This window comes from Mytilus galloprovincialis, chromosome 9, assembly GCF_965363235.1.
Source record: "Mytilus galloprovincialis chromosome 9, xbMytGall1.hap1.1, whole genome shotgun sequence".
NCBI classification, from domain to species: Eukaryota; Metazoa; Mollusca; class Bivalvia; order Mytilida; family Mytilidae; genus Mytilus; species Mytilus galloprovincialis.
This window is the reverse complement of record NC_134846.1, coordinates 66,420,840-66,444,106: the sequence shown is the minus strand read 5'-3', so window position 1 is coordinate 66,444,106 and position 23,267 is coordinate 66,420,840. Positions and strand designations below refer to the sequence as shown.

Below are 23,267 nucleotides of genomic sequence, written 5' to 3'. Positions count from 1 at the left end.
GCTGCATGAGCACATTATCATAAAAGGTTGTTTCAACCTTTTGGTGTATCTTTATGCTTATTGCAAAAGTATGCATATATAAACTAAATGAAAATAATTGTAATTCATCAAAGATATAAATAGGAAATCACTGGCCACATGTGTCATAACGAATCACATTTACGCGTTTAATTCAACACAATTACCTTGCTATAGAAAGAGTAATGGTAACTCAACTTGGAAACTTACCACTGAAATTACAATTTGAAAATAAGGAGATGTGGTATGATTGCCAATAAGACAACTACATTTGTACTAGTATCTCCCAAAGTTCAAACGAAGTTGATTTGAGCAATAATAGGCCACCATACAGCCTACAACAATGAGCAAGCATACACAACAAGCAATGCTTGATGATAAGATTTTTTTTTATTGTTGTATTGAGCTCACCTGGCAGAAAAATTTAGAAGAGAGAAGAAATTGATGAAATTCGAGATTGGTCTTTATTAGAATAGATATATATTGGACAAATCTATATTGAAAATCGGTTTGAATGGTTTGATGGTTAATGTTTTGAAAAATATATTGCCTACTTATAAAGCTGACTTGGTAAACTGAAATTCTGACATTACAATCTAATTATATATTTGTTGTACATAAATAATCAAATTTATAACTTAGGATAAGTTTCATTCATTTAAGTTAGCTATGATGACATTGAAGTGCTTTTTTGCCTTTTGATCTAGTAGATCAAAAACCAAATAAATCTTAAATGTTTTATTATACTCTAGAACATTTGACCGGGTAAGCTTAAAATAGCTGCATGTTATTGGGGTATATTTTATTACTCTGTGAAATATTGAACTCCTGGAAGAAGGAACAATTTTTTAGAAACATCTGCTATTTAAAAGAAAAACCAAAATTAACCCATAAAAAATATTTGAAAAATCAATATAGATAATTAAGTTTTCCTTATTTTCATATTCTTTGTTGACATTAGTCAAATTGCTTCGTGGATAGGGAAGGATTTTAACAATTTATATGCTTTTGATAGAATGGCTTTGAACACCTGTATAATTTGTTTACTGTTGAACTTTGGTGACCCAGATGTGCTCATGTAAATTCATGAATAATAATATATTTAAAGGGAGAAATAAATCAGATAAAAATTCAGGAATAATAAAAAATGAAAGCAACTTAAAGGGAGGAATAAATCGGACGGAAATCAAGGAATGATAAAATAATAGCAACCTAAGGTCAAGTTACAGTAAATGGGCTATCGTAGATTTTGCTAAAATTTTGCATACAGCCTGGGCTCATTTGAACTTCAACTGAAAATCGAAAAAAAATGCATTTATCTCATTTATCATTTGAAATCATGCTGATTGAAATCTTTCTAAATAAGCGATCATTTGTATAGAATTAGCACATAAAATTATTGAAAAACCGTCTACAAAATTTATCTTAAGGTGGCTCGGGCCTATTCGAAGTTTCTGTCAGAAGTGCTGTATTTTTTGTTATTTTAATCTTCGAAGAGAGTGAATCAAATAGCTTCAAAGAATGAGCAAATAAAAAACATAGGTCACCGATAAGGAAAAAAAAATATTTTGCCTTTAACCAAAAATTTTGGTGGGAAAATGGTGAAATTGGGTGAAATGTCATTTTGAGTCTTTCACAGATACACATAATAACAATAATAATTTATTAGTGACATAAAAACAATAATTTAACATTTTTAATCAATCAAAATATTTAAAAAAAATAATAGTTTATTTGCGATACAAACTTTTTGTGTGCATGGTAATTCATGCGTGAAATTATGCCCAGTCCAATAGTCCTGATTCACCTTAACATTATCAAACTTCTGATTTCTACTCTGTAGATTTTTCTCAAAAAACTGTATGTTGTTGATGCATATATTTCTGTTTTGCTGATTTTATGTACTTTCTATACAAGTATTCACTCATTGTATCTTATATTAGGGACATAAGAAAAGATATGAACCTAGTTGATGTTGGATGTGACCAACTGATGCTTCATCTTCTGATTATACAGAAAAGTACATGAATATTAAATTCAAACAATCTTTCTAAAATGATTATACTTAAGTTATATTTCCTATCTGTCATAATATATTTGTAAAGTTGTCATAACTTTAGATTAAATATCTTTGATGTGATTGTCAGTAAATGGTGACAGTTACATGTTCTCAATTGCTCTTACATTCATGCATTCGTTTCATATCTAGTGTTTGTTTAATGTAAATTTATTTTACCTGTATGCAAATGTTTTTTTTCACCATTTACAATCTCTTTAACTTCCTTATGATGTTATGAATGAAATAATTTGAATAACAGATAGCATGAATAAAAATATGGATAAGCATTTAATAAATAGCTATATTTTGCGAAACCTTTTTTTTGGTCCTCAATGCTCTGCAACTTTTTACTTTATGTGACCTTTTTTACTTTTCTCTTTTAAGCATCACTAATGAGTCTTATTTAGACAAAAAATTGGTGTCTGGTGTACTAAATTGAAGCCTGATATCTTTGACCAGTTTATATATAGAATTGCAACCCAACAACAAAACTAGAAAAATAGAGAGCAACAAATAAGCTTGAAATGTTTTTTTGTAAAAGCACCCTTACCTATATAATCTATATATTTGGTATTTAAATCAACAAAAAATCATCCTATTAAAAATGACTGAAGATCTGACACCAATAACTGGTTTTCAATATCCAATGTTTAACTATCAATTAGACCCAAAAGATGAGGATGTAACTGTGCGACCTTCAGTGATGAGCAACACCTAGACACAGGGGCTGAATTTTCGGCTCTCCCTTGACACCATTTGCGAGTATGGTCTTGAGGAAATGATGATAGTCCGTTGGAAGGGGACGATAAATGGCTGACTCGTGTTAAGAGAGAGTTATATCTCTTGCACGTTAAAGACACCCTTGTAGATTTTGAAAAAAGAGTAGGCTAATGCTGCTACAAGGCAGCTCTCGCACCTGCAAAGTGGAAAGGGATTAATATAAGTTGCAAAACTTGTTTCCCAATCCACTATAAATGAATATGTTTAAACTAACCTAGACACTAATAAATAAACTATTAAGTCCTCATCCTGACAAAATGTGATTCAGTTAATAAAAAAGACCAACAGCATGATTTATTCTTTGAACAAAACAAAAAAAAAATATGATAAACAGCAACATACAATTAACATTTAATGTCCCATGCTCCTGTCTCTGGACAGTCACATAAAGAGTTATAATGTTTATGCTGTATATATATTTTGGTTTGATTTTAGAGAAAAGGTTTTGTTTGAGGATGCATGTAATTTTGAGTAAATTTAGTGCCCATAAAACAATAAGGTAAATTGAATTGTTTCAGTATTTTAGATTAAGGACATTGAGTCGATGAATGATTTTTAGAAAAACATGTATGTATACACCATATCACTATTTGTTGGCCATTACTCGACTTAACAAAGATTGTGAAAAAAAAAATGTTGACACCCCAAATGAAAAGTGATTGTTATATGGTGGCAATTGTTCAAGTATTGGAGATTCTCAGGTCAAGTGTCACATATTCCCAAATAGCTGGTCCATTGCCATCCCAATATGAAGAATATTCATATATTACAGAATTTTTTTATATGAATGGTATTATATGATTTCACATTTTTTTCAGGTGTTTGGATCATATCTTGCATTTTGTGGTATTGGACTCAAGAATGCACAGCTGTATGAGAAATCATTACTAGAAAACCGAAGAAATCAGGTATGACATTGTAAAGCAATATTATATATCCCTGTGCATGCGATGTTCTGTGGTATTGCAGATATGCAAATATAACTACAAATCGTCAACCTCAGGAGTGACCAAAGCATGTTTTAAACAGTTGTTAAAGCCTTGCTTTACCATACAAGCTCCTGTAATATAAAAATATACTGAGGACAATATGCAAATTTATTCATGCAGTAACCTTACAGTGTTACTAAATAGTCATGAATATTGTAAAAAAAAAATGTAATACAATTGCAATATGTATAAAGCTGAATGCTAACATAATGCTATATACAACTTTTATCCTTGCTTCGTGATGGAATATCTGTAAGCTTATCGTGTAAGCCTGATTGGAATTATATGAAACTAAGATTAAGTGGCCTCTACATTTTTAGAGTATTTGTAGCATGTTTCAACAAGTACAAGGTAAATTTCTATAAAAAAAAACTGGGTGTGAAAAAGAATGATATGTTACTTTTAGATAATGTTTTATTCATTTTTTCCCAAAAATAATCATTTATATTAGCAATGATGCATAAAAAAAAGATGGAGATTCACTGATTTTACGAGGCGTTAATTGGAATTTGTCCAAAAGATCAATCTTCATTATTTACAGTGCTGTGCAATCATATGATAGTTTTTTGTTTCTGAATATTTGTTGCATAAAAGGGAGATATCATGGATTAAATCTCAATGTGACAGTTATCCAACAAAACTATTTCACCTACAATAAAACTTTAGAGCAGCTACTACATCTATAACAAGTGATGGTAAACCATGCTCTAAACACATAAAAAGCAAGGTATAATTAAGGTGCACACACGACATATATGTTTACAGAATAACATTTATCCGGTTTTGCTCATGAACCACAGAATTACAGGTTTCTGACTTGAGAAAGGCAGATACAGAATGTGGCAGGGTAATACATGTTAGAGGGCAACGGCAACTCTCCCCTGAATCTGAGACAGTGGTGTAATAGTACAACACATGAACAAGCTGTAAAAATCAGACTGAAACAAAGCACATTATGCAACACATGCCTCTGGAATTACCTTTGTCAGGTATGGGAAAGTCAACAGAACAAACAAAGAAAGACTAATTGTAATGGCTTTGCTATCCCGTGCAACAACCAAAAGTTCTGCAATGGTTTCTCAATGAGCTCTTTAACTACAAAGGTGCTGTTAGATTGTTATACTGTTTCAAAATTGATATGAATTGGTCTAGGCGTACACACATAAAAAGCTCTTAATAGATAATGGACAAGATGAAGGAATGAAAAAAGATTGAAGAAGGATAGAAAGAAGCTCTTGTGGAACATTAAAGGCGGAGGAAAACTAGATAAATATTCTAGTACCAAGATGAATACTATGGCCATACTGTTGTTTTCTTTGTTCATACTTATACCTAAGCTTAAAAATATAATTTCCTATGCACGTGCTTCTGGAATTACTTTTGTCTGGTTTTAGAAATTCAACAAAACTTAAAAGGACTATTTATGTGGCTTGGCTTTCCCTCATTATTTGGGTGACTGGTTGATTTCGTGATGATAAGAGTGCATTTGAAGTTATAATGTTCATAGGAAATTATAGGTTGTCTGATGATATTGAGAAAATGTCAGTAAAACTTACAGATTCTGGATAACAAGCTATATCTAACAGTTTCTTGCTGAGAGAGTCACTATGCCTACTAAATGTTGTAGGTTTGCACTTGATAATCAATTTTAGATCTTTTTCATTTTGATATCAGAAAATAATGATTGTATCGCTTCATTTAAAATGTAAATCAACCATCATTTAAGAATAATCACATAAATCTCAACAAATTAAGTATTCACTTTTTACATGATAGATCATAATTTTCAAATAAATCAAACATGTACTCAAACATGTGCCAAATTAACTTCAAATTTTTGAAATAAATTATAACATGATTGTAAGTAAAGAGGACAAAACAAAGTCTTCTCAGTTGATAAGTGAACTGAAAAAATGTATTTGTCAATTTTGTTTTTGCAGGAAAATAATGGTGTTCAGTATACGTTGGTATGTGAGATAGGAATTCTCACGTTTCTTTAGGTGTGTGTCACAATAATTAATTCACAAAAAGTTGATTTGGAAAGATGTAGTCACAAAATGTCTATTTGTGTGTGTGTGTGTTTCACAATAATCCACACATATTCACATTTTAGTTTTCTGTGGTTAAGAGTTACAAACCACTGCTATCAGCTATACTGATAAGAAAAGATAATGATACATCTTTAAGATGTGTTGTTTGTTTGTGTGTTTGTATGCAAATTATTTCACAATATTTCACAATGCTCAATTTTTTCAAATTAGATATAAAGACATTTTTTGGTTTGAATGGTTGTCAACAGGAGTATTACAGTGCTTATCCAGTGACCTTTGGGGTATTACAATAGCAATGGCCAAAACAGTTTACCAAATTGCAGTTAGATTTCTTCTCCAACTAACTGATCAACTGGTAAAATGTTTTAGCAGATTGCTCAAGTGAAATGTTGTTAGTATGAAGTGAGTGCTGTGAAATCAAAAGTAATACTTACCATCCAGATCCAGTTAGTTGATATCTTTGTCATTTGTTTCAAACACAAAAATGACTTACTATAGTATGAGTCACTGAATAAAAAGGTCTAATTTTGACATGAAAACTTCTATCATAAATAGATTTTATAAATAAATAGTTCAAACCATTGTTTTGTAGATGTATATTTTATAGCTTTGTCTTCTAAGACAAAGTTATTATGTAATTATGATTCGTATAATATTTTCTATACAAATTACTGATCTGCTGGCATTAAAGGGAAATAATTTTTATTGAGTTATTGTACACTAAAAAATTAATCAATGATACCTGGCTTCTGATTTTGCTACAATTTTTTTCAAAATTTTAATCATCTTAAAAATAAATTTCATTGTTTCTTTTCAAAATAGAGGATAAAAGTTTAATAATCATAAAAGTAATGTTACAAACAAATTAAATGAGGAAAGTTGATATTTGTCAGACAAAAATTGTGACAACATTTTGCTGATTTTCAGTAATGTAAATTATTTCCCTTTAATGGTAGCAGATAAGTAATTGCTTTAGAAAAAAAAATCCAAATTACAATTATGCACTAACTTGTTGTTGGAAAACGGAGCTATAAATTATAGACTTACAAAACAATGTTTTCAACTATTTATTTATAAAATCTATTTATGATAGAAGTTTCCATGTCAAAATTAGACCTTCTTATTCAGTGACTCATACTATAGTAAGTCATTTTTGTGTTTGAAACAAATGACAAAGATTTCAACTAACTGGATCTGGATGGTAAGTATTATGTTTGATTTTACAGCACTCACTTCATACTAACAACATTTCACTTGAGCAATCTGCTAAAATATTTTACCAGTTGATCAGTTAGTTGGAGAAGAAATCTAACTGCAATTTGGTAAACTGTTTGAGCCATTGCTATTGTGATACCCCAAAGGTCACTGGATAAGCACAGTAAGTGTTACCATTGATTGTCCGTCTTTCTGTTCTTCCCTCCTTCCATCTGTTCTATTTGAGCACTTAGGCATTTGTGTCCTCAGACATATTCTTCTCTTCATTGTCAAAGAAAATAACCAAATGACGTTAGAGGTTAATAACTATAGGTCATCATATGGCCTTCAACAATGTGCAAAACCGTACCACATAACAATAAGGTCTGTTCATTACCAAGAGACTGTTAATGAGAAGTATTTGACAGTGTATCAGAAAAGTCTATTTCACAGATTAAGTTTAACCCTAGCTCACTGATGTCTCCTTCTGTGATTTGAACAATTCATTTTTCAACAACTCTTGACAAAGAACTTTAAATCCAAATACTACTGATCATTAGGAGCTAAAAAATACTGCAGTTCAATCAGTATGTGGGTCTTTTTCTCTGTAAAGCTAGACAAATGTATTGTATATTTTCAGTTTAATTTGCTATTTAAATGAAGATTGCTAATGCCTTCAGACATTCAGACATTTGTCTGAAAAGGTGCAATTTTTTTAGTATTGTAAATTGTTGTCATGGATGCTACAAAAAATATCAGCTAATTATCAATGAGTTCATTCAGATGAATTCTAGTGTTATACTCGTACTTGCCCATATAAGCACATTTATATATAAAAAAAAGAAAGCCTACATTCTATAATTTTTTTGTCTTCAAATTAGTTTATGTATATATTGTCTGTAGGAAAAAATTGAAAAAAAACATATTTTCTTTGAATATGCTGAAAACAGTTGTCTCACAATCTACAGTAAAACCTGTATGTCTGACCACAGTAGAAACCTATCCCTTAAGTCAGAACACAAATATTGAATTATTTTCAGTTATTTGATGAGATATACAGAATACCTGATCAAAATATTGAAGTTAATTATTGATACAAGGAATCATCCAATGTGTTATTGTAATAATTCTTCAATTATTTCTGTCTGTGATTACATCTGGAAAGTTCTTGGATGATGATCATTGGAATAGAAACTCCTTTATATGCAAGGACACAAACATATGATTAACTAATAATGCTTTTATTGCCCTTCTTGAAAGTTAGAACCAGCTGAAGCTATAATTACATCAAAATTTAGTAAGAGTAAGACAGGGGTTATAGAGTGCATTTAATGTTGATACTCATTTTGTACAATGTGAATATGTCATGTAATCGTACCTTTACATGTGAAAGTTGACTCTATAAAGAAGTTACTGCCCATGAAATTCTTACCTAATTTTGTGATAGTAGATAGAGAGAAACTGTGATAGCAAAAATGATCAGCAGGACAAGACATAAGAATAAAACAAGGTGTAAATTGTTGAATAACATTTTTTACCATTTTTATGTTGTTTTCTTTAAAAGGTGATATTGTAGATAACCAATATGATATGCAAAATTGAATTCCATATAATAATTACTGGTCACTCAAGCCCTTGAATTGTGATTTTTTTACCCATTCTTGAGCAATATAAGTTCTACTTGCCAAGGACACTTACGGGGGACAATTTCACAGCCATATACCTAGTATTTTTATTACAAAACAAAAAAAAGAAGGGCTTAATGCTTCAGGTTACATGACACAGCATGTCAAAAAAAAAAAAGAGAAAAGACATCTCGAGGTATGAATAAATTTAACAGGCATTATGACATGCTATTACAAACATTTGTACTTGTCTTCAATGCTGAATAGCAATATTTGAAGATCTAACAATCAACTACCACCAACCAGGTTCCTGGCTCTACGTATAATAGGAAAGAAAGGAGTTACTTCATCCATCACTCAATATCATTTGTGCACAGTAAAAATACGAAAAGCAATGGATGTGTATGTATGATTTCAAAAATGTTCTTTTATTCATTCATATTTAGATTTTTCACAAATGCAAGAAGTCAGTTAATTCTTGAATAGCCTTTCAGCTTGTAAGATTTTATATATAATTTGATAAATCAGGGATTAGCTACCTGCTGGTATGACATAATTATGTTCCCAATACCAGTTTATTTTCAGTCACAGTGCTGTACAAAGAAGTGATTAAAGCTTCTCTTTTCTCATCAAATCAGTTTAAGCATATCATTCATCTGTTTATATTTTAGTCCATGATGAAGTATTAGTATTACTTAAAGGTTTAATATTCTCTTTACAATTGAACTCTTAAATGTAAAGACATTAATATAATAATATTGCTACCTCCATATAAAGATAAGGATTTCCAAGCTTCTTTTATGAGCGGCTTTGACAGAGTAATATGATTAGTAAAAGTTACAGTTGAAATTGGAATTATTTTATGTTGGAATGTTACAGTGATGATAAAGGATCATATTGAAGACTCAGCAGGAATTTATAGCTTTAAGCCTTAAGGTTTCGTAACTAACATCGTCAATGGAAACAATCCCTCCAAATATGTTTGATTCGGCTCATGCAATAAACAAATTGTTCAAAATAAAATCAATTTGATATTGCCAGCACTTTCTATAAAACCTTTATTCACCATATATATTTATATGTTTTTTTTCTTCTGTAATTTTGGATATGATCGATTGTTACATTAGCAGACTGCCATTAGAAAGAAATAGCTGCAAGGATAAAAATTGTCGCTCCTATAATGGTGAATAACCCCAAATGTCATGAAAAATTAATGATTCCATTTTATATACCATTAATAAAGCATCAGAAATCTTCATATAATGAAAGGTAATTGCATGAGCCGTACTGTCCTTTGATAACTAATAAAGGTAGCTACTGTAATAATAAGGCAATTTTAATAAACGATCTGATGGCTTTTTATTGGTATCATGATAACATAATCAAGCTTTTCAGTGTAATAACAGGATACTTAATGAAAAATCATCAGGTATTAGACCACCTTCATTTTAATTTAATTGATAAAGAATTTGAATATTTGGAATTGATGATCACATTAATTTATGATAGGTTTGTTGATGATAGTCCATTAATTATTTAGTTCTTTGAAGACTAAGATCTATTGGTACACCTACCAATTTATGTACAAATTGTAAACACTTTGATTACATTTTATACAATGAAAAAAATAAGATTACATTGTATAGAATGGGTGAAAGTACATTTGAACTTTATTATTGCTTTTACATATGACTTCAGTATACATATTATGGTAAATAAATTTGAGGTGAGGTTACCAGATATATGACTTGGTAGGTAAATGACATTCTTGTTTTCAAATTTACAGTGTAACCTTTACTTTTAATAATATAGCAAATGTTATTTTAGTTTATCTTGTACATGTGAATTCATTTTTCTATCCAAAACATTCATGATCAACCCTTTTGAAATTCACCCTATTGACCAAATTTGATGGTAATTTTACAAGGACAATGTGTCACAAATTTTCTTCGACTTGTCTTATTGAATGCTACACACTGCATGCTTTAAATCTTTTAATTTGGTTGAGCTGGTTATGAAGTCTCCTCTGAAACTGCAACTGAGATTAGGATTTTCAAGCAAGTTATGGTATTAACAGTGATATTATTCAGCTAATTCAGATATAAAAAGACTACCTAAGTTAAAATATGTAGGACACATTCCAAAAATTAACCAACCAAATGTCATTTGAAAGTCCCAATAGCATTTATCAGAGATATTGAGATTGACAAGTCCTGATTTATCCTTTTTTAAGGACAATGCAAGCAATTTCTTAGATTAAGCAAGCATGATGATAAATCATCTCAAATTTACTTTAGGTCATCATTCCAAAGTTGGATTTCAAACTTTTTGAGTAAAATCTGAAATTTCCTTTGTGAATTTAAGTAATATCCTTCCAGCATGTTCTAATTTCAAACCAGTAAAGCAATGCAAATTTTGTATATTTTTTTTTTTAAATATCAAATCTGTGAAGGAAAGAATTTTCAAAGGTCTGTCAGAGGCAACTATAAATTTGTTTAAAGTTCTTCACCAACAAGAACAGTTCATGGACATTTTGAACCCTTAAGATGTGCATTATAAATGAGGACCCCATATAAAAATAAGCTTTACTCTATTCCACTTAAGTGTATATCAGTTTAATCAGTCCTTATGAAGTCTTCCCTTGGTATTTGTCAAACTCAAGTGTTTTCACTAGTATTTCATTCAGAATGGTAAATATTGACTGCTAGTGTATTGACCATTGTCATTATGACAGGGTCATTATATCTGGTGTTAGCAATAAAACAACTGAATGAACAAATTGATATTGATGGACTTCATATTTATAGTCAGAAATAGTGTTGCCTCAAGGGAAGGTTTGGGTTAGTTAAATGGACAAATGTTACTGATCAGAAACATTAGTGGACTATAAACTAAAACAATTTTGAAATATTTTCCCAAGATTTTGTTATTTAGCTTAAGGTAGAATACTGACATCTTTAATTGTAAAAAAGCTGTTCACAATGGGTCTAGGTCTTTTCTTAATTCTGCAAAATTTGAAAAAGATTGGTTATTACGTGTAATTCTTTATTGAAATAAAGAAAAATTAGTGATTTAATGCTTTATTAAGTCTTTCCACTTTTCTGTGGAAAGACTTATTGTTTTTCTTCTGATTATTATTATTATTATTATTTTTTTCTTCCGCCAAATTTTGTCCTTGCGCAAAATGTTTGTTTCGCAATATGTCGCTTAGATATTTCCCATATGGTATCGTATAGTTTATGCGCTTTTAAATTTCACCCTGCTAAGCAGATCCATTTTCTATGTAAGAGTTATCTCCCTTTTCACTGTTTAACCTCTGTGTGCATCTCCTTCGTAACAAAAAAAGATAGCGACAAAATTCTTTTTACAAATTGTTCGTTACATCCTCAGAAATTTTTGGCTAATTTGGATCGAAGCGATTCAATGAAATTTTATAGGAGTTATCTACCTTTACAAAATAAATTTGTCGGTATGTTCATTTAACTCATAAACAGTTAACCGTATAACCCTGGAATGTTTTTATTTGAGTCCCCTAAGTCCTAACTTAGAAAATGAGGTCAAGGTCAAAGGTCAAGGTCAAGTTCTCAATTGTGACTTTTGCTTGTTTTTGTATTTTCTCCGACACTTTGAAAGATACATACTAAAGAACAAGTGCAAAATGTCAACTTTATTGTAATGAAGATATGCTACATTTAGTCTTATACAATTTAATTGCATCTTATAGGAGTTGTTGCCCCTCAAATGTCTTGATATGAGGTTATTTGATTATGACTTCAACTAAGTTCATTATAAAGGCATTTGACCTTGTACAAAAGATTAGGTGACAAATGACCTTGAAAAATGACTACCGGAAGTGACCTTGAGAAAACCGGAAGTAGCTTTTTTGCAATTTTTTCATCTCAAAGTACCCAGAATCAATATATTTTGTCATATAGATACATACACTGATTACTGGAGACGAAACATGACTTCCAACAAACCGGAAGTGGCCCATTATTTCCCCGTCTACATACAATAGTATATAGAAACTTTATATTTTTGGAATCAGTGTGAAAGAAGCTATCATATGACACCGGAAGTGACATTTATTTCATCGGAAGTAGCATATTATCTCCCTTTTATCACTCAAAAATATAATTAAACCATTATTTATCTCATCAGTATAAAGAAACTTTCTTCTTATCAAAATTTCTTTGGTGTGGAAAGACTTTCAATTGTTCTCTGAACAATTGGTTTTTAATTTTAATTGATTTTCAAATATTTCTGTTTGTTTGAGTCAAATTGTCAACTTGGCCTTTTAAGGGGAGATAACTCAAATTCTAAATTATTTAGAATGGTCAATTTCCAAAATTTATTTGTAGCAAGAGAACAAGGTCGGTGATACCATTTGTCTGTTTTATTATTTAAAGCATTATAAAACCTACCTTCTCATAGTTCAAAATTCAATCTCATAGCTTGAAAAAAAGCATGGTGACCAATACTTTTATTATGTTTTTGAAAAAAGCATGGACGAATAATCATCATTTTGACCAAATATTAGATGATTCTCTCTGAGGTGATAAAATACCTAAACTGATCCATCTTAAATAATTATAACCATTTTCATTGACATGTTCTTCTAGTACTGCTTCTTCGAAATATCTCCCTATGCAATTTCTGGCTGGCTGAAAAAAGATGTGTTTGGTAAAGAAAGGAATAACATTTAAAAAATAAATAACTTTTAAATGGATTCCTGCCAAAAATAATACCAATGAACCAGCTTACGATCCAATATTACCACCATAATGGAATTTATGTTGATGAATTAACTTTTGTAAGAAAAAACATAAACTTTTGTAAAATGTTCCTACTTTGAATCTTCTTAACCAAACTGAAACTGACTTGGCAACAATTGTCCTTAAGGTAAGGAAGTGTGGCAAATATGCCTGCCCTTGATGGACCAACGTCATTGCTATCATTATAAATAACCACTACATGTACATCTCAAAAATTAAAGCTTAACAGAACATTTAATTGAAAATTACAAAATGTATGAAAAATCATGTGAATACAGGATTGAATCCAAACTTTAAGGAAAGAATAAATGGTCTTTCAGTATTGGTGATGTCCATGAAAGTCATAATAACATTGATACTGAGTATTGCTGAGGCATGTGATTGATGTGAACACTGAAAGTATTTGAGCATTTGAGGCACCTGGGAGCCTCTAGGTTTAATTTGAAAATTGTAAACATCAGAAACAAGTAACTAAATCTTTATAACATGTTGTATTACTTTTTACAGGTGCTGTTAGACTTAGCTCGTGTGATTTTTGAAGAGCAGAGTAATGTGGCCAACTTGATATACAAGATTATGATGCATACCCAGTCCCTATTACAGTGTGCTCGATGTCAGGTCATGCTCATTGATGACATAAACGTGGTAAAGTTTGATTTATTTAATTGTTGAGTGTGTTAAAGTTTCAAGTGGAAGGTATTGAATTAAGACTACCATTTCTTTACCGATGACACTTGTATTTAAAAAATGACCCTAAAAAAAAAGATTTTCCTTGTGTCTCCATTTCATAATACACTGGTTCTCCGTTAAAGCGCCCATTTTATGACGTTATTTTGTCCCACCGTTAGAAAGCAAACTTAACGACTTTGAGTAATATACCCGTAGCTTGTTATACTTATATCTGAGAATTTTTAGATTTCTTTATTATCTATATTTTTGATTTATATAAAGTTTAGTATGGTTTTCACAACGATAGTGATCGTACCGGCCGTCCATAATGTTTTCTTCGTAAACCTGAAATTTCCGTAGATGAATAAAAGACCAAGCAGGACAAAATATTTAGTACAACACAGAGTGTGATATAAGTAAAATTTTATCATTAGGTTACCATAAATAGTTTTATTTATAACAATGGTCATTTATTTCCAATTACATCAGTCTGAAAAACTAAACAAAGTTGAAATCTGCAGAGATTTGTTAAGCATGTAATCTCCGTGGAATGGTCAAATCTTAATAAACACCAATTTTGTAAATAAACTCCACATCCAACAGATCGATAACGGTGTCAACATTTAATTTTAGAACAAGTTTTATCTTCAGATACTCATATTATGGTTCATAAATGACGAAATCGTCGAAATGTAACCTCCGTGGAATGTAATCTCCGTTGACGTTTTGGTAAAGGGTGCTTTCTATCACGTCCGCACTTTTTATCGAGTATGGCATGCCAAATAAACATATTAGATATTTATAACGGATGGTGGATATATCACTTAAATATCAATAATATATTGTTATCAGAAGATATACGAAGACACCATGTACCAATTTTAATAACCAATTGTTTGAGTGTAACAGAGTTGCTTATTTCTTAAATCTAGAAGCAGAAGAAAAAAACGGACGTTTGTATAGCAAGTAAATAATTGTAAACCCGTGATATGAAACTTCTATGAATAATATAAATTTGATATCGAATTCAACAAGATTTAACAATTATGCAACTGCAAGTAGCCATACAAATTGCTCTTCCTTATGAGTGTTTTCGTATTGAACAAGGAGGGAAGCTTTTAATTACACCACAGCCCGGTCAGATTTTGCTTTTTCCACCGGCCCACCGTGGGCAGCCTACCCTAGCTATAATCTCATTTTTGTAAAAATAGTGATTACAAATATTTCATCAGGGGCTTTTATAGCTGTGCTTATTGTTGAAGGCCGTACGGTGACCTATAGTTGGTAATGTCTGTGTCATTTTGGTCAGTTGTCTCATTGGTAATAATACCACATCTTCTTTTTCATATTATGTTTTTTTTTCAATTGACTGTACTTGCCAGTCTTTTGATTAAACAAAAGAAATTGCATGACCACTCCTATGGGTGGGCAGAGGGGACAAGCTAGAAAGTTTGACCACCCGGCGCCCACTCCCACTGTGAACGGTTGGACAAAGCAAAATCCACCTGAGCTGTAGTGTACTTTCTTTCATTATTAAAATGAAATTACGACGTCGGCCTAAAGGGCATTATATATATTATTAACAAAACCTTGTACAACATTCTTTTCGAAAATAGACACAGTAAAATAGATTAAACAAAACTACCCGTTACAATGATACACTGTATATATATATTACGGTCTGTTTTAGGTGAGGGAATCTACATTTCTGAACTCTGTAATTCTTTAGCCATTTTTCGCTCTAGTCAATGAGAAATATATGAACTTTTTTGTAAAGTTCTTATGTTCAGTTCCTGCATTTGAAAACTTCTGTATAGTACGATAAGATTTTGACAAGATACGTTGTCTTGCCTGTATCAATAACACACGTATGACGACACTACTCCATGTAACCCCCTTTTTATTCTGTCGCTGTACTGCTTAAATGATCCATGTATCAATTAGAATTAAAATCAAACTTGGAGGGCAAAAACACCAAGTATTTCATTTTTTTCAAAATAAGTTGGAAAGCTTAGATAATATACAAAAGTCAAGATGACATGAGATATATTTGATCATATTTTCCTTGTGATCTGAGGTACTAGTAATGTGGAGCTGAACGTTCAGAGACAGTACCGGTAGTTAACCGACATGAAAGATATCTGAAATCGGAGAGAATAAAAATTTGATCATCAAAAATAGATTTTATCCTTGATTATTTATCTGTCCAACACAATATAGAAAGAAACAGTGCTTATCAATAAATTGTTTCGGGAGAATATTAAAATGTATCTAAGATTTTTTGGTACTAAAAAAAATATTATACTCCCAAAAAATCGAAGACAATGTCAACCATCCTCAAGCATCAGTATGAAACTGAGGACGCAAGATTTATGACTGTTTTGATTTTGCAAATCCTTACAATTTCAATCAATTGTCCATTAATATGTTTTAGAATTATAAAGATACCTAAGGTTTCACCTCAATCAATCAATGTTACAATCGACTGATTTGACTATTTTTGTCACAGTCCTTTTCGTAATATAGCTCATCAACTCATTCATTTCTTTGACATCCTTATATTTCAAATACTCGTCGCTGGACGTAAATGATGAAGATAAATTAAAAAAAAACCTTTTCAATTATTTATCACCGACAACTCATGCAAGATCTTAGTAATTTTTTAAATGTTCTTCTCCCTGGCATAAATCTACATGAAATATTTGCCACTGTGCGTTCAGACAACCTATATCAATAAATCTTATATCCTATATTTGTAAATTGCAGTATTATAAAAACTGTAAACATAATCAAATAAGTGATTCGTTTAAACTTTGGTCAGATATTGTCAGTTACATAGTGTGTTAGTGACCTACATATAATACGATATATACGGGGTCAGTAAATTCCATAATGGAGTTTGAGCCAAAATAAAACCTCATATGGAATTTACTGACCCTGTATATATCGTTTTAGGTCACTCACACACTATGTAACGAATTAACTCTATAATACCGACTATCTTGATTTGTTAAATGTATACTGGAGTTGTCTCATTTGCAATCATACCATATCTTCTAATTGTTATATTAGAGTGTTCAATTTTTAGGACATACTCCCATTGGTCTGCACAAAAAACTAATAGACACTTCTCGTCTCTCTCCTTATTTTTGTCAAATGTCCGACACATTGAACGCATCAAAGATACAAGAGTTGAGTTTCGGCTTCGAAAGAAATTTTCAAAACAGTACTAGACCAAAGCAAGGGATTCAAGCGTTATGGTAACACAGATTGATAAATACGATTTGCGAATTACATACATATTCGGGTTGAAAGCATGTTAATACGATATCAATATTGATCCTGCTTTGTACAGGTCTGACATCCTGACTGGATTGTTTAGCATACTAGTTCACACGGAAAAAGCATAAAGGCAGATTTATCACCTTAATTTGTGTTGAAGAGATAAAACAGACTTACATAATAATGCAGACATGACTGAATATTATGCTTAATTTAAACTAACAAGGAAAACGAGAAACAAGAAATAAAAGTTTACGTGAAATAATAAAATAAAAATTGTTAAGCATTTTGGTATTGAAAATCACGACGTCAAAGCAAATAAAATGACGTTAAATATATCTTTTTTTTTAAATTTCTTTCATCACTGTCTCGATCATTACAAATTAACGGTAAAATATTACATGCTGAAATTTAGAGGGTGGATAGAATACACTATGAGGATGTTCCATGTTCTTTATAAACAAGTTTTTGATGAAATTTATATTTTATCATTTTTTACTCTGACGTTGGGCGCTTTAACGGAGAACTAGTGTTTAGCATTGGGTTTCAAAATAATTAAGAGTTCCAGAAATTGTATAGCTTTGTATTTGTATGATAATTGAACCAGGACAGTTTTGATTTGACCATATGCAACATGATAATTTACACCAAACAAATGGGGAAGAAGTTTTACATGGATATAAACAGTGATATTAGACTATAATTAAAGAGACACACTTAATATGAGATATTACTTATGAAAGAAATATATTTCTGATTCAACTGGGGTATAAAACTGATTTGAAAGTATAAGTTTACATGGTTTACTCATTGTTGAAGGCCATAAGGTGACCTATAGTTTTTAATTTCTATATCATTTGGTTTCTTGTGGAGAGTTGTCTATTTGGCAATCATACCACATCTTCTTATTTTTAAATTCAAAATGTTTGATTTCCCCCATATGTTATTAGCATTGAAGATAAAGCAGATGCTTTGATTGAGCTCTCTGATAACAGTGAAGTAGCACTTGTTTATTTTTATAATTGTGCATATTTTTTTACATTGCATTCTTTCTCTTATTTTCATTGAATGGAAGACATATATATTATTGCTTTCATTGAAAATTTATCTTTCTAGTTTATGAATTTTTCAGATTTTGAATGTATAGAATTAAAAAAAAAAGCAAAACTCAAGTTATTTATACCAGTCATTCTTGTGGCCTTGCTGTCATAAAAATTTGGGTAGGATTATTGTACTTGGACCCGAATATAACCAATCAAAATTCTGGCTTTGGTGTTTTGAGCACACCTTTTGTACTCTGAGTACTGAGTTGAGTTTTTTAGCTGAGGGCCCTGTTTGTCAGGATTGAATCACCAGATATTTCACTGTAAAATTTACCAAATTCTGTTGAAGCATCAACATAATAATGTGGTATTTTTATAGGAAATCATTTTGATATACAAAACTCCTAAAATTAAGTTCATTCTCTTAATTAAAATTTCAAATTCATGTTCATGAATAGAATTTGCCAGGCTGTCACATTTTCATAATAATGCATCTTCATAATGTGAAGAGCCCTGGTAAATCCACAGATGGGGCCTCCTTAACATTGTTATTGCCTTGTTTAAGTATAAACACAATTTCATAATACTTTCATATAATATATGCTAAACAGTATTTTTACAACAAGACAAATGAATTTAAAAATTTTCAAGAGCTATTCAAACATTTGTTAGTTTTTTAAAGTATTTTGATCAGAGGAAACAGCTTGACTCGGGTGACCTAATGTTAGACTTCAATACTGGAGTTTGATGTCAAAATTAATAAAGTACTAACTCCTTATAAGAAAATTGGTTAGAGCATAAAAAGCTTTTTGATGCAATCAGACAGTATAACTAATCATTTCTAAAGCATAAAAATTGTGATAAATTGAAATATAAACAAGATTTTTAATGATTTATGAAATATTGATTCCTTTTCTACAAAAGAGTTTCATGCATGCATTATTTAAGATGAAGAGTTTCATTTACTTAAATGCAGATGTTGAAACGAAATATCCCAATCAATTGTCAATCTATTTTCTTCTTTTGAACATATAATAAAGTAAATTGACAATATGGTACAAGTTTATCATTTTAAAGTTTTGCATTGTTAAATTTTATAGAAACTATTAAATGTTGTATTGTATAGATAACTCAGCCATAGTATACATACAGTGTTAATTAAAATCTTCACAGTAAAAAGATTTTTATAGTATTTATTGTAAAAAATATATATAGGCCAGTTTTAATGCATTCATTTTATTTGGATCAAACAACATAAAAACTATTTGGTATTTATTGAAGAATTTATTTTCTCCTGTGGTACCAGTAAGATCCAGGTTTATTACAGTGATCAAATTAATATCATTTATAAAAATTTCAGAAATATTTACTTTTAACTTGTTTTGAAACTTATATAAAATAGAAAGAGTCCATAAGTTTAATTTCTACTATTTTAGAAATCTAATTGTTTTAAATTAGTTTATGTCTCATCCAATCAGAATTGTTGTTTAATGGAAAGAGTTTTCTTAGGGTCTTCATTTTTAAAGTCTAAATTTTCCTTTATATAATAATTCTATATTTAATGAGGCTCATCAAGTTTAGATTTGAGGTTGTTTTTTCTTCCAATTTTATATAGTACTGTACTGTATCTTGATAAACCTGTTTTTGTCCAAATATTCCAATACGTCATTTTTGATCTTTTCACCTTAAATTGTTGAAATTGTTTTACTTTATCTTTGGTCTTTTATAGCTTAAACATCTTTTTTAGCTTTATTTTCTCAATTTAAAAAAAATCTCAACTGTGTTAAGATTTGGTGAACAAGTCAAAAGTTAAGAAAACCAACAAAATTACGTATAAATCATGCCAGTATAGAGGTTTTGCCTTCTGGATGGATGCTTCTTTTAAAAAGCAGGCAGTGTTTTCGCAGTGTTTTCTGTAAATTCAGAAATCATTGCAGGCATTTCTTATTACTATATTGGAATAAAAGACAAAAATGAGATTGATTATTGCAATTACATCTAGATGTATCTGATATTAGAATGCAAGTAATTATTGAAAAATTCACCCAGTCACATTATAAAATATTACCATATTTCTGAATTTACAGTAGTTAAAGTCATTGGAAAAGGAATTTGATCAAAGCATTTTCAAGAAATCTAATTCTTACCACTCTATATTGGAATTATACAATAAATAAAGGATGTAATTTGCTACAATAGTTGTCTTTAAGCTTCTTACTGTCACTATCATCAATTGAATGAATACACATCTGTTATATTTATATCTATTTATACATGACATCGTGAGCAAAGTAAATTAGTTTTGTAATTATTTTGGTCACTTGAAAGGTATCAAATCCTGAAACACGGTAAATTTAGACCTTTTCTTTCATTTTGGGGGAAAATCTAAATTTATAACAAGAAAAAATTTATTTGTGAATCACAAAAACTATGAGTATGACGTAAAACTGCTTGATCGGCTTGATTTATTTATTATTTCCTAACTTGAAATAGAAATAACAATTATGCAATATTCATTAATTTCCTTAAAGCGGGTTTTCCAAATCCCTATATGGCTATTAAGATTGTTTTACCAAGATGGTAACGTGAGACTTAGAATAAGGAATTGTGGACATTGCCTTGTAAGACAGGATAATTGAACAGAAATTGATTTTGAGCATTACATCCCACAACCTAACAAGGTGCTTGATAATTTATACATAATTATTTTCACTTAGAGACATTTCTAAATTGTAACTGTGAAATTATTCTGATTGATTGTTTTATTTGATTCTGTTTTTTGGTTTTTATGCCCCACCTACTATAGTAGAGGGGCATTATGTTTTCTGGTCTGTGGTTCCATTCGTCCGTCCAGGTCCACTGAACATAGAAAATGAAAGTGGGAGTTTCAGGTTAAAGTTTTTGGTCAAGGTAGTTTTTGATGAAGCTGAAGTCCAATCAACTTGAAACTTAGTACACTTGTTGCTTATGATATGATCTTTCTAATTTTAATGCCAAATTAGATAATTACCCAATTTCACGGTCCATGGAACATGGAAAAGGATAGTGCGAGTGGGGCATCCGTGTACTTTGGACACATTCTTGTTTTTATACAGATACCCTGACAATTTTTTTCTTTCTCATTCACGTCTCTATATGTTGTAACTTATAATTACAAGTGTACATCTCTTTGATTAAAGCAATTTCTGATAAAAGAAAATCAAACCTCAGTTTGAGGGAAAAAGGTTTTGCAATTTTTGTATCCCTACATAATAGTTGCATGACTACATAATAGTTGAAAATGTTACTCTACTAAACTATTGTCTCCAAGATTGGTAATTTCTTAGTTGTTCATTTTTTATTTATTTTTTGTTAAGGTTTACACATTGTTGAAGATTTATAGTGGAATTTTAAGTGTTATCTCTGAGAAGAATTTTTATAGATACTGCAGATGGAAGTCTAGGTTCAGTTCTGATTAGATATTCCTTTAGGTTGTTTTTCTAAAGGGTTCAGTATTATCTATTAGCTGACTAATTTAATAGTAATTATTGTTTAATCAGTTCTATTTCTGCTATTTTACAGTTTGCATTTCTCTGTTGGAATTTTTCAAAAAGGCAACTTTCTTATTAAGCTTAATATGAAAATAGAAATCCTAATTTTGCTGATTTAAACTAACTTTAAATTTTGTGCCATTGGGTTAGTGTGGTTCTTCTACCTCTCATCATGCTCATATGACCTTGTTCAAGTTTTAACTTTTGTCTTTTAACATTGACATGAAGGTGAATTTCAATAAGACTGTGTCACATAATAGTTTGATGGTCATGTGAACTTGACCTTTGACCACAAGGTGATATTTTATTACAGTTTTCTTGCTGGAACATAATCAGTATGATGTGTTGCTTACCATGATTGATGACCTTGACCTTTGACAATCAAGGTCAAATATTTAGTTTATATATGTCCATCCAATAACCATAGATATTCTATGCCATGGCAAGATCTTTTCAGCGAACAAAGGATTTGTCCGTTGGTGTCATTGCCCACCCCTCTTTGACAAGGAAAACTAATGCAAGGAGGTAATAAAGGTCTACAGTTTTTATACGACCGCAAAAATTGAAAATTTTTTGGTCGTATATTGGTATCACGTTGGCGTCTTCGTCGTCCGAAGACATTTGTTTTCGCACTATAACTTTAGAATAAGTAAATAAAAATCTATGAAATTTAGGTTTATGATCTAGTTTTTTTTAGTTTGATTTTAACAAAAATTGTACTTAGATTTTTGATTTATATTGGCCCAACAGTTTTCAAGTTGGTCCAAATCTGGGTCCAAAATTAAACTTTGTTTGATTTCATTAAAAATTGAATAATTGGGGTTCTTTGATATGCCAAATCTAACTGTGTATGTAGATTCTTAATTTTTGGTCATGTTTTCAAATTGGTCTACACTAAGGTCCAAAGGGTCCAAAATGAAACTAAGTTTGATTTTAACAAAAATTGAATTCTTGGGCTTCTTTGATATGCTGAATCTGAACATGTACTCAGATTTTTGATTATGGGCCCAGTTTTCAAGTTGGTCCAAATCAGGATCCAAAATTATTATATTAAATATTGTGCAATAGCAAGAAATTTTCAATTGCACAGTATTCAGCAACAGCAAGGTGGTTGGAGGGGGGGGGGGGGGGTTCAATTTCTCATTTCAGATTTCATAGATAAAAAGAAAATTTCTTCAAACATTTTTTTGAGAGGATTAATGTTCAACAGCATAGTGAATTGCTCAAAGGCAAAAAAAAAATCTTAATTTCA

At 30.5% G+C, this 23,267-nt stretch overlaps 1 protein-coding gene across 9 annotated transcripts in view; it reads left to right on the top strand.

Moving 5' to 3' along the window:
- The window catches only part of LOC143045696 (dual 3',5'-cyclic-AMP and -GMP phosphodiesterase 11-like), a 117,252-nt gene that overhangs the window by 33,608 nt on the left and 60,377 nt on the right, over window positions 1–23,267 (top strand). For 8 of the 9 annotated variants that reach the window (XM_076218396.1, XM_076218391.1, XM_076218398.1 and 5 more), the window contains exons 3-5: window positions 3,676–3,765; window positions 5,787–5,813; window positions 13,999–14,136. In XM_076218396.1, coding sequence (XP_076074511.1) covers window positions 3,676–3,765; window positions 5,787–5,813; window positions 13,999–14,136 — 255 coding nt within the window. The remainder of the gene's footprint in view (window positions 1–3,675; window positions 3,766–5,786; window positions 5,814–13,998; window positions 14,137–23,267) is intronic. The other variant, XM_076218394.1, reaches the window with a different exon arrangement.